Source organism: Podarcis melisellensis (genome assembly GCF_964234715.1).
Source record: "Podarcis melisellensis genome assembly, chromosome: 3".
In the NCBI taxonomy this organism is placed as follows: Eukaryota; Metazoa; Chordata; class Lepidosauria; order Squamata; family Lacertidae; genus Podarcis; species Podarcis melisellensis.
Window position 1 is genome coordinate 5,350,155 of NC_138530.1, and position 13,271 is coordinate 5,363,425.

The window sequence follows — 13,271 nt, forward strand, 5'->3', positions numbered from 1 at the left end:
GGACCAGGGAATCCTCCACACACACCCGCCTCTTGTCCCCCAAAAACAGTTCTTCTGTCTTGTCAGGATTCAACCTCAATCTGTTAGCCGCCATCCATCCATAGCTAAACTGTGGAACTCACTTCTGAAGGAGGCAGTGAGGGCCACCTGCCTGTCTTGGACAATTTCATGGAGGAGAGGCCTACCAATGGTTGCTATTCACAATGGCTGTGCTGTGTCTCCGTAGTTGGACACAGTAATTCTTATGAATAGCAGTTGTTGGAAACCAGAGGAGGGGAGAGGGCTCTTGTCCTTGGATCCTGCTTATGGCTGTACCACAGGCATCTGGTTGAGTGCTGGTCTAGTTGACCCTTGGCCTGGTCCCTCAGTCTCTGCTTTTGCTTTTTGAATGATGACTCAGAACAGCAATTCGCTAGTACCTCTTCACACAATGCGTCTTCAGTTTGTGAGATTTGCTGCCATGCCATATAGTTTTGGCTGCTGGTTTAGAAGGCCGTTAGCCACGATGCCAGTGTGGTGTAGTGGTTAAGAGCGGTAGTCTCATAATCTGGGGAACCGGGTTCGCGTCTCCGCTCCTCCACATGCAGCTGCTGGGTGACCTTGGGCCAGTCACACTTCTTTGAAGTCTCTCAGCCCCACTCACCTCACAGAGTGTTTGTTGTGGGGGAGGAAGGGAAAGGAGAATGTTAGCCCCTTTGAGACTCCTTCGGGCAGTGATAAAGCGGGATAGCAAATCCAAACTACTACTACTACTACTCCTCTTCTTCTTCTTCTTCTTCTTCTTCTTCTTCTTCTTCTTCTTCTTCTTCTTCCTCTTCTCTGCAGAACCTTTGAAGGTGGGGCTACCTTTGAAGGTGACCCGGAAACTACAACTAATCCAGAATGCGGCAGCTAGACTGGTGACTGGGAGTGGCCGCCGAGACCATATAACATCGGTCTTGAAGGACCTAGATTGGCTCCCAGTACGTTTCCGAGCACAATTCAAAGTGTTGGTGCTGACCTTTCAAGCCCTAAACGGCCTCGGCCCAGTATACCTGAAGGAGCGTCTCCACCCCCATCGTTCAGCCCGGACACTGAGGTCCAGCTCTGAGGGCTTTCTGGCAGTTCCCTCCCTGTGAGAAGTGAGGTGACAGGGAACCAGGCAGAGGGCCTTCTCGGTGGTGGCGCCCGCCCTGTGGAACACCCTCCCACCAGATGTCAAAAAGAAAAACAACTACCAGACTTTTAGAAGACAGCCCTGTTTAGGGAAGCTTTTAATGTTTAATAGGTTTTTTTATTTTAATATTCGGTTGGAAGCTGCCAAGAGTGGCTGGGGAAACCCATCCAGATGGGCGGGGTATAAATAATAAATTATTATTATTATTATTATTATCCATCCCAATGTTCAGCTTTGAAGCAGCAAAGATGGCATTGTCCTCCTTTGTACACATAAGTAGGAGGATTGCCACCCTACAGGGCAGGTTTTGTGACCTTGATTTCATCCTGGGGTCACACTCGATCCCATGAGCATTTGCCAACACTAGAACCGTACCACCTTCCAACGTAAACTGAGCGGGATTCCCTCCGGCGACTGTCCACCAGAAGGGCAGCTGGGAATTCACATCGTTCTGGACGCACCACGCCGCAATCTGCTGCCGACTGAAGGGGGATTAAATTATACAGCCTCCGCTGCGAGCTAAACTTCTTATGTTTTTCAGGACAGAGCAAATTATGACCCACTAACCTACTTGCGGCCACGGCTTAAACAAAAGGTGGACCCGCTGGAGAAACGAAGAACCCGCGAGCCACTTTGGGGCAGCTGATACGGGGCAACGTATTCCCTTTCTCTGAGCAAAGGAAGGCATTTGGGGCCCGCAGCGGAAATCTGGGGAGGCGGCCATCTGCTCATGGCGACCCTTTACTTTTGCCCTCTATAATACAGTAGGAGGAACTGAGTCCCAGGGACTGAATATGGCCCTCCAGACATCTTTATCTGGCCCTCAGAAGTCTCCCCAAGCCACATCACTCATCAGACTTGTTTGATACTAGGAATTCCTGGCTAGGAAGTGTCTTTGAACCCTGCTAAGTGCTCTTGCATGCCTGGATAGAGAGGGTGTGAATGCGTGATGACAACGATGATTGCAGTACAGTGGTACCTTGGTTCTCAAACGCCTTGGTTCCCAAACACCGAAAACCTGGAAGTAAGTGTTCCGGTTTTTGAACGTTTTTCGGACGCAGCTGTCGGCTATTGTTTCCGGGGCACTTGCACCAATCAGAAGCCGTGCCTTGGTTTTCGAACATTTCGGAAGTCAAATGGACTTCGGGAACGGATTAAGTTTGGCGCTTTTGTTTTGGCTATTTATTTTGCGTTTTTGTGGCTTTTTTGCTTAATTTGTTTTTGTGACTGTGTGAAACCCAGTTCAGCTACTGATTGATTGATTGCGGAAATGGATAAAAGCCCCCCATTCAAACAATGACTATCATCAGTGCAGGTAAGAATTTTTTTTCAAAAAAAAATTATCATCTACAATACAGTGGTACCTTGGGTTAAGTACTTAATTCGTTCTGGAGGTCCATTCTTAACCTGAAACTGTTTTTAACCTGAAGCACCACTTTAGCTAATGGGGCCTCCTGCTGCTGCCGCGCCGCTGGAGCACGATTTCTGTTCCCATCCTGAAGCAACGTTCTTAACCCGAGGTACTATTTCTGGGTTAGCAGAGTCTGTAACCTGAAGCGTCTGTAACCTGAAGTGTATGTAACCTGAGGTACCACTTGAATGTCTTATGTATAGTATAGTATAGTATAGTATAGTATAGTATAGTATAGTATAGTATATTACCTTGATTACTGCTTTTATTCTATGGATCAATGGTCTTGTTATATAGTAAAATTCATGTTAAATTGCTGTTTTAGGGGTTGTTTTTAAAAGTCTGGAACGGATTAATTTGTTTTGCATAACTTTCTATGGGAAAGCGTGCCTTGGTTTTGGAACGCTTTGGTTTTGGAACAAACTTCCAGAACGGATTAAGTTTGAGAACCAAGGTACCACTGTATATAATTATACACGTGGAGCAAATGAGGCACGTCTACCTGGGAAGGTAGCCCACCTAGGAGAAGGGAAACTCAGCTCCTCAACCTCCGCTGCTTTGTGGGATATCGTCAGGAGAAGAGACAACTGCCGAATAAACACTACACAAATCCGGAGTCCCCAAGACGTTTGGATGGCAATTGCACACCTCCTTCCAGCAACTCCTGCAGCCAAGCTGGTGCCAAACGTCTTGCTCTCCTTTCCTTTGAACCACATCAGCAAGGTCGAGAGGGTGGTCTTGTCATCCGGGTAGCCCAGGACCTCTATACATCCTGCCCAGGTGAGGTCACGTCAATGTTGCTAAGACAATGGTTTGACTTCACCCCTGGAGGCTCATTCCATTGCACCTTGAGACGGAATGATGCCCACAATTTATACCCTGCCTTTCTCCCCCCAAAGGCATTTTAGAGATAGAATCATAGAATCATAGAGTTGGACGAGACCACAAGGGCCATCGAGTCCAACCCCCTGCCAAGCAGGAAACACCACCAGAGCACTCCTGACATATGGTTGTCAAGCCTCTGCTTAAAGACCTCCAAAGGAGACTCCACCACACTCCTTGTCAGCAAATTCCACTGTCGAACAGCTCTTACTGTCAGGAAGTTCTTCCTAATGTTTAGGTGGAATCTTCTTTCTTGTAGTTTGGATCCATTGCTCCGTGTCCGCTTCTCTGGAGCAGCAGAAAACAACCTTTCTCCCTCCTCTATGTGACATCCTTTAATATATTTCAACATGGCTATCATATCACCCCTTAACCTCCTCTTCTCCAGGCTAAACATGCCCAGCTCCCTTAGCCGTTCCTCATAAGGCATCGTTTCCAGGCCTTTGACCATTTTGGTTGCCCTCCTCTGGACACGTTCCAGTTTGTCAGTGTCCTTCTTGAACTGTGGTGCCCAGAACTGGACACAGTACTCCAGGTGAGGTCTGACCAGAGCAGAATACAGTGGCACTATTACTTCCCTTGATCTAGATGCTATACTCCTATTGATGCAGCCCAGAATTGCATTGGCTTTTTTAGCTGCTGCGTCACACTGTTTGCTCATGTCAAGATAAAAATGCCAACAGCTAAAAACACAGAAAAGAACAACTAAAAAACACAATTTAACACTGGTAGAGTTAAAACTACACACCGTATTAAAACCAAACAAATAATTACAGTAAAAGCCAATTGGTTCCAGCCCTTTCATTAAAAGCAATATATTCCCAATAGCCTGTTGGAACAAGAAAGTCTTCACCTGCCAGTAGAAGGGCAACAAAGAGGAAGCCAGTCTTAGGGAGGGAGTTCCAAAGTCTTGGCCACCATAGAAGCCAGCCAAGCTTGCAGTGGCGCTGTGGTCTAAACCACTGAGCCTCTTGGGCTTGCCAATCTAAAGGTCGGTGGTTCAAATCCCCGCGAGGGGTGAGCTCCTGCTGCTCTATCCCAGCTCCTGCCAAGGTAGCAGTTGGAAAGCACGTCAAAGTGCAAGTAGATAAATAGGTACTGCTGTGGCAGGAAGGTGTTTCTGTGAGCTCTGGTTTCTGTCATGATGTTCCATTGCACCAGAAGTGGTTTAGTCATGCTGGCCACATGACTGTCTGTGGACAAACACCAGCTCCCTTGGCCTGAAAGCGAGTTGAGCGCCGCAACCCCATAGTCACCTTTGACTTGACTTAACTATCCAAGGTTTCCTTTACCTATCTCAGGAGTGCCCATGACATGTTATCATTCTGCACTGTACCCCTTATTCCTATTGGCAAATGTCGCTTGTATGTGGCCAAGCCTTCATTTAACGATCTCCAGTTTTCACAGTCAGCTGGAGATGTTTTATGAAGGCTCTGACCCTCTCCACATTCCCTTCCACGCAGGAGTTTCTCAAATGCAACCAAGTACAAATTTTCAGCCATATTGGGGGTGGGGTGAGTTTCGTCTTCAAGAATCTTAAAATTCAAGAATCTTAAAATTCGGGAAACTTTGGTCTTTCGCTTTTTAAAAAAAGGTGGAAAGGGAAGAGGGAATTTCAACTGCAGCTTACATGCGGAATAACAGTGTGACTAACCAGCCACATGAAATAACTTTGCTCAATCAAATATAAGTTTCCATACGGCAATCTTTTAAAATTAAATTTACCAACCATACAACATACCCTATGATACTAATATATAGCATATAATACATAACGAAACCTAATCTTATATACTATATACTATAATAATATACTATATATATATATACTATAATAATATATTATAGTATTATATATATATATTATATAATATATATAATAGTACGTGTATATATATAGTACGTATACACACACACACACACACACACACACACACACACACACTATAATAATATTTAATACACAACATCATTATTTATTGCTCTCATTAACCACCAGTCTCTGTATATCACCTTCTAAATATTACAACATTCCAGTTTGCTGTAGAGGTTTGAGTGCTGGACTAGGAACTAAGAGACCTGAGTTCAAATCACTGCTCAGCCATGAAGCTCACTGGGTGATTGTCTCTCAGCCTAGCCTACCTCACAGGGATCTTGTGAAGATAAAAATGGGGAGGAAGAGAACTGTGTACGTCACCTTGAGTTCCTTGGACAAAAGGTGGGATAAAAATGCAACAAGAAATAAATCACAACAAATTTTCGCAGTGAGAAGGCATCCTATCAATGAATTTTAAACTTTTGTTGCATAAATGTAACGAAAGGTGTATAGGGTTTTTCAAACTGTTCCTTTTCCCGTCTCCCCCAATCGTACAATTTCTGTTAATTTAGGACATCGTTGCAATGTACCATGTTTGACTGAGTTGTTCCTGTACGGTAGGAATTATAAGCGCGCGCCAACTTGCAGCTACTAACATTCTTGCAGTCAGTGCTTTTTTCCTAGAAAGATAGGTGCCGGTACTCACCATGAATCTATTACAGTAAGCACCATATTTACTGCCACACAACAGAAGTGTCACACAACAAACATGAGGTTCTGGTACTGCGTACCTTTGAGTTCCTCCAGGGGAAAAAAAAGCTCTGCTTGCAGCTATGGCAATATTTAAGTCTTTTGAGACTTTCCTTGATGACATTTCAGATGCTGGCATTATTCACGTGTCATGGCAAACCATAGTTTACCGTGCATACTCATGTACTGGACTCTTTGCTTTTCACTTCTACCACATTGGGGGAGAACAGACCACATTCCCTTGATTAGCTTTATGTCTGAACCGGGGAATGTGACTTGTTGGAGTGAAACAAACCATAACCACCCAATTTCGACACCCGGACACAGATTTTTGCATTGACCAGTAAACTATTACCCATAGTTTACAGTGATGTGCAAACTGGGTTCCTGTCTCACATCCACCCAGACCTTTTCATTTGTATAAACTTGTTCCCCTGCAATAAATAAATAAGTAAATAAATAAATAAATAACCCGCCTCCCCAAAATGCCCTAGTCACAGTGAGAGATCCCTAGATCTTTCTGTGAAAGCAACCTTAAACTTGCAATCACATCAGCTCCGAACACCAGGAAAAAGTTCTACTACCGCACAATGATTTTCGCAATAGGGTCAATGCCTCTATAGAGCATGTTAGGCAATTCGGTTCATATATTTATAACATCAACGTCTCTACAAAAGAACCCATGCGCTGTTTGTAGATCCATCCCTACACAAGGATTATAGATAAGCATGCATGCGCTTGAGTTTGCAAATGTAAGAGCATACGAAGCTCCCTTGAACTGAGTCAGCCCCTATGTCTTTCAAGATCAATACTGCCAGCACGGACTGGCAGCTTTCCTCCGAGGCTTCAGGCAGGGGGACATTTCCAGCCATGGCTGGAAACTGAACCGAGGACCTTCTGCATGTGAAGGAAGTGCCACACCAGTGAGCGAGTGTCCCTCTCCCTTCTCCTCAATCACCATGAAAGGTAAGCAAGCTTGATACTGATTCGTTTGCAATGACTGAGTCAGTCCCCGCTCTCTCTCCCCCAGCAAACCCCTCCAAATGCAAACATTTCACCAGTCCAATATGCAAAGATTTTCGCCGCTGGCAAAGGCAGTTTTAAACAGTGTCTGTACGGATTAGCCACACCGCGGCATCCAGGAGTAATTCAAATGACGGTCATAACAGCCAGCAAGGAGGCATAAAAAAAAAAATTAAGCATATACAAAATGACAACCACGAAAGGTTGACGACGGTTACCTCTACGCATTTGTTCAACGGATATGACGGCTGTCCGGGATTCCAAACTGAGCCTTCTCTGCTAATCCATAGCGAAAGAGCCAACGTACGCCAGTTTTAACCCGCATCCCTCGTTCTAGGTAGCAAAGTTTGGAGGAAAACCAAGTGTTCGACTTGGTTGCAACGAATATTCAGAGCCTCTGAGATCGGCGCAATAGCGCATAGTAGGCAATGCGTGGTCCCATGTATTGAATCCAGCTGGGGTGCTATCGGACCCCAGGATCTCACCAGCACCGTTTGTTCCAACATGGCACAGGATTTTGGGAAGCGTGGGTGGGGAAAGAAGGTGGAATCGGGATCAGCCCTGTCCTTACACACCACCAAGCACTCACACAGTTGCCCCCAAAATGAGACCCACAAAATGCCAGACACGTGTTCTACTCCAGCGGCTACTGAGGACTGGCGCATGTGGTTGGTGCTTGGGTACACCACAGGAGGAGAAATGAACTTGGCACACGTCCATTTTTCTCGTGCCACAAGCAAAGCAGAAATCTCTTGGGGAAGGTCTGTGTGTAGGGGGGAGAACCCTCTTGCGTTCCCCTAAACACGCTAGTATGGAAAAAATAAGGCCATGCAAAAGGGATCTCCTCTGCAAGAAGAGGTGCGAATGACATTTCGGGAAAGCAAGGAAATCTATGCTGCTGTGATGCATGTTTTCACCGTCGCGTTTTTCCCAGGGTTGCAATTTCATACAAGCCACACACACACACACACACAAAAGCGGGTGCCTTCCTTCCTTCATCGCCCCTCTCCGAACGATCTTTGCTGTGCAATCTCCATTCCCCCCCCTTGGATGTCCCCCCCACACACACACCAGCACCAACCTGGCTTCTCCCCACCCTCTCAAAAAGGCTGCCTCCATCTTAAATCGGTTCAAAGCCAATCCAGAGAATTCTGCCGGGGCTGGCTTAGCCCTTCCAATTAATCTGAACATCACTGAGCATCAAACCATCGCTGGGCATCAACCATCTCCCTGCTCCCCTCCCCACTTCAACCATTTCAAATTGTTACAATCTAGCCCTCCACCCTCCTTATTTCACCACCAATATATATAAATATATATTTAAGGCAGTCATTAAAGGAACACATCGGTTAACCCTCCATTTCATTTCCTCCTGCTCCTAACCTCCTCCTGTTTATTTATATTTTTGACTACATCTTTATCATATACGCACACACACATAAAATGATTGCAAGGAAGAGAGCTCAGTTTGTTCCCCTTGCTAATTTCATGCGCACATGTGGATGAGCAAGGCATCCACGTACGCACATAGGCGCATCTCTAAGGCAAGGGGCTTCCTAAACCATTTCATCTTCCAAACTTTATTCTACCCTCTCTGATTCAGATTACGTAAGCCCAGAGTCTCTCCAGAATGCCTCGTGCGCTCTCAGATCTCTGCACAAAAACTTGAGACGAAAAGAGCGTTCACTTTGGCATCTTGGCTACGACCACCCCCTTTTAATTTCAATTTGCAAAACCCCAGAGGGTTCGGCATGTGCACATAAAGACGCATGACGACCACATTTGCGGGAAACGGTTAGGTGGTGGGCAAGCCTGGGTGGGTGCACCAGAAAAGCCCCCCCCCCCCCCGCAATTCCTTCTCCATCTTCTCCCTGCAAAGGTTTCCCATCTTAGCAAAGGTCTCTCCAGGACACCCTCTGCATCTTTCCCCACAGTTCCTCTCTCAAAAAGCCGAAGCCAACCCTACCCTAGAGCTCCCCCTCTGTCCGGCAGTGGTATCGACTGTCCTCCTCCTTACTCCGGGTTTCACGTAGCCAAACCATGTGGGTGGAATTTGGGGAGGAGGGAGGTGTAAGGACAGGGAGGGGAGGAGGGAGTCTAGCTCCACATTCACAAATCCTCACGTCAATCCACACGTGAGCACTGTCCTACAGGGAAGACCCGTGGCCACCCTCCAGTGTGAGATGCAAGGTACAGGTGTTCTGATTGGGGCATCAGTACTTTCTCTGGAATATTGCTGTTTGGGTCTTCTCTTGAACAGCTGGCCCTAAAGGCCCTCATTGCTCTGTGCATAGCAGGTAAAGAGAGAGAGCCCTTCTGGGCCTATATATAATGTTGCATTTGGGAGGTAAACCACCCTTTGGTGGCTAGAACTCTGAATTCCACACACACACACCCTTAAAGATGCCTCCTTCTCTCCACTATGTGCATGTCTTAAGGAGGGAGCCATCTCTCTGTTGCCCTACTTTCTGCTCACACTTGCATGTGCAGAGAGTTTATCTGGACATCTCAAATCATTAAAGCCCATCCTGGAGGACTCTCCGACGGCTCTCTCTCTCTTTGGTACAAATGCATTTAAATATTCTCTGCAACACAGAGACGCCATAAGGAAATTCAGTCTTCTAGCCCCAGAAAAATACGGGGTAAGGTGCTTTCCTTTTTGCACCCCACAGCTGTTCCTTATTCAAGGGTAGAGCCCCCTATGTCCAATGGGGGACAAGGGAGAGTGTTGTTGGGTTACAACCTTGGTGCCTTCCAAATGGAGGAGGGCTGAAGGGAGAAGATGCTCCCCTCCCACTTCTCCCAGGTCCTCAACTGGTGGGTCAGGACCTACAACTAGGTTGACCTGCAGTTCACCACAACAGGAGCATTGGCGTTGTGTGAATCTTCTTACATACAGAGAGAGAATAGGCTCCATAAATGCATGTTTGGGTTCAAGGTATGACCAGGGTCCAAAAAAGGCCCCTTCCAAAAGTTCTATCATCCCAGGAGGCATCTAGGGTGGAATGTCTTTCACCTCTCTGCTATGATGGCTTTAAGGCATTTCATTCCACACAAGGTGATGAGGCTCTCAGGCCTTGCAGCTGCTGTTGGACTCCAACCCCCATCAGCCCCTTCTAGCAGGACCAATGGTCCAGGGGATGATGGGAATTGTAGTACAGCAGTAGTGTGTAGAGGACCAGCGGCTGGCCTTCCTATCCTTTGACTTCATACCCTCTCCATCTCCAAGCGTTGGAGATTGCCAAATTCCCCACCCCACAATTAGGTTTGTGGGGCAGTCCTCCCTATGTCCACCTGTGCAAAACGACATTTTGTTTTAGAAGCTGTGCAGAATACCCTTTCTCTCTAGATCTAAAGACACTTGGCCAGATGTCTTCTTCAGGTGACCCGCTTTGTGGAGATGCCCTTGAGCCTGCCAATTGCCCCGGAATATCACCTCTCCTCTGTGCCAGTATCCAAGGGCAACTATGCCCTCTCTTATGGGGTGAACTCAGTCTTTGGAAGAGGGGCGGAAATCCCTCCTCACCCCAATTTCCCTGAAACTTATATAGCAGTGGGCAATTACCTTCCTCCTTTAAATATCCCAACTGCACTAGCGCAGTCTGGGAGGTGAGTCTTGCTGCCTTTTGGGGGTGGGTGATGGGGATTAAGTTTGGGAATGGGTATTGACTAGGTGTGCATCGAAAGCACCCCATTTTCCTGCTACACCCAGTTATATGTTGTGTGTGCTTCCTTTGGGGGGGAGGTGGGGGAGGGGAGAGGGCTCCAGGTACATGTTCACTCTAACCTGTTATCTGTTTATTTCCTCATAGTGCATACAGGAAATATTCCCAAGGAGGGTTAAGTCTGTATCCTTTACCATAGTGAATGCACAGACTAGCTCACCCTATCTCTGGCCCAAATTCTGGAGGCTGGCTTCCCATTGCTCCAGAAGCTCTTGAATCAGAAGATGCAATCCCCTTTCCCTACCTGTGTTTCAGGAAGGGGGGGCATTCGTCCCCAGTCTCTCCCATGACTCCAGTAGATGCATGTAGTAGGGAAAGGAGGAGGGGGGGTTACACCTCTCTCTCCCCCCACCCGGCCTGGGTCTTCCTTCTCTCTAGGAATAAGCTCATCGAAACGCTTCTGCGGGGAAATCACCTTGCTCCACCTGTCACCTGCCCTCCAGGTGCAGAAAGGAAGGAGGGGGGTCACCCTTTCCTGGGGCAAAAGATGTGCAAAGTCGGGGGGGGCTTCCTCTCGCCTCCCCCACCACTGTCCCTCATGCCCTTCTGAGAAGTGGTGAGGGTCACTCTCCTGTCTCTACTTGGAACGGGGGTGGATCTTGCTCCCTTCTTCAAAAGCCTTCATGGGGGGAGGGAATAGAACACCTTTACCTGAGTGCATCCAATAACCCTTTGAGGTCATCCTTCCTCCACCTGCCGTTTGAAGACTGGCCTTGTCCAACCTGCCTCCATGTACCTACATATATTTGGGAGAGGGGTATATGACAGTAGCCTAACCCCCCACCTGCAGAGAGCCACCCACCCGCCCCGCCAGCCCGCTTACCTCCAGACTTGTCCCATCTGCAGCAGGTGAATGACGGACTGCCAAATCCAGACGGAGAGCCTGCAGAGGCGCTGAGCTCCGGGCGTGCCGCCGGCGCCGTGGTAGTGGCGATGCCCGGCGCGGCGGCCGGCCCCGACGGATCCCATCATGGGAGGCCCTCGGCTGGTGAGGCCCTGCACGGCGCCCAGGCCTCCTCCGGTGTAGTCCTGCACGAACCATCGGAAGCTGAGGATCTGCACCAGCACGGAGGGCAGCAGCACGAAGGCCAGCGTCAGGCCGCACCACAGGTAGTCGCGGCGGCCGTAGTGGTCGAGGGCGAGCCAGAGGTCGGTGCCCACGTCGCCCACCAGCACCAGCAGAGCGAGCACGATCCACAGGCAGTCCAGCCACGGCCGCTCCACCGCCAGCCCCGCCGCCGACGGCCCGTCGCCGCCTCCGCCGCCGCTTCCTCCGCCGCCACCTCCGGCCCCCGGCGCCAGCGGGTCGGTGGCTCCGGCCCCCGACCCGCTTCCTCCGGCCCCCCGGCCCAGCAGGCTGCGCAGGCAGGCGCTCCGGCAGCCCCAGTAGCACGACGACGTGTTGCAGCAGTGGCAGATGTGCATGGAGCTGCTCCCGCCGGCCTCGTCGTCCGAGCTCCCGCCGCCGCCTCCGCCGCCTCCGCCACCACCGCAGCCCCCCTGGCCCGCGGCGGCGGCGGCGGCAGCGGCGGCGGCGGCCCCCCCGGCCAGGTGGTGATGATGGTGGTGGTGGTGATAGTGGTGGTCGTCGAGGTTGTGCAGCTGCGAGAAGCCGCTGCCGTCCGACTTGGCCGCCATCACCTCCGCCGCCGGGCCCCCCCGCCGCCGCCGCCGCCTCCTCCACCGCCGCCGCCGCCACCGGGCTCCCCCGCTGCTGCCCGGGCCGGCAGCCCGGCTCCCTCCGCCGCCGCCGCCGCCTGCCCGGCCGCCTGCCTCCCCTCCCTCCTCCTCCTCCTCCTCCTCCCCCGGCCTCCTCCTCCGCCTCCTCCTCCTCCTCCCCGCCGCTTCCTTCCTGCCGCCCCTCCCTCCCGCCTCCCGGGCCCCCTCCGGCCACAGGGCTCGGGATGCCCTCCCCGCCGCCGCCACCGCCGCCACCCACGGCCGCCTCCTCCGCCTCCGCCGCCCTCCTCCTCCTGCTTTCCCCTCCGCTTCCGGGGGAGGAGGAGGGAGGCGCTACAGACCGGCCGGGCCCCCCATCTCCCCTCCCCACCGCCCGCCTGCTCGCGCTCGCCGCCTCCTCCTCTGCTCAGACCCGCAAGCAGCAGCCGCCGCCACCGCCGCCGCCGCCGCACAGGAAGGGGCTGGCAGGCAGGCAAGGCGGGCTGGCTAGGGGACCCCTAGTGCCAGCGCCGGGGAAGAGCCGCCAGGCGCTCAGCCGAGGAGGAGGAGGAGGAGGAGGAGGAAGGCGACCACCGGACACACCGGCTGGCACGTCCGCCACGGCCGAGAAGAAGCCCCCCGGCCGCGTGCGCCCAGGCCCGCCCGGCCAGGCCGCTTTGCAGCCCCCGCCACGCGCGCCTCTGCGCCCCTCGCCTCGTCCATCCCGGGAGAGGCGGCCCCTGCGACGCCCCTGGCCCGGAGAGGCCTCCCGCGGTGCGGGTGGAGGGCAGGGGGTGGAGATGTGTGCTTCCGGGCGCCCTCCGCAAGGGGGCGAGGGGCGCCCTTCGG

At 51.0% G+C, this 13,271-nt stretch overlaps 1 protein-coding gene across 1 annotated transcript in view; it reads right to left on the minus strand.

Annotated features, from left to right (window-relative positions):
• The window catches only part of XKR6 (XK related 6), a gene marked incomplete at its 5' end in the record, with an annotated part of 163,783 nt that extends 151,382 nt beyond the window's left edge, over positions 1-12,401 (minus strand). Inside the window, one exon of the mRNA XM_081904017.1 lies at positions 11,587-12,401. Coding sequence (XP_081760143.1) covers positions 11,587-12,401 — 815 coding nt within the window. The remainder of the gene's footprint in view (positions 1-11,586) is intronic.
• Positions 12,402-13,271: the final 870 nt, after the last annotated feature.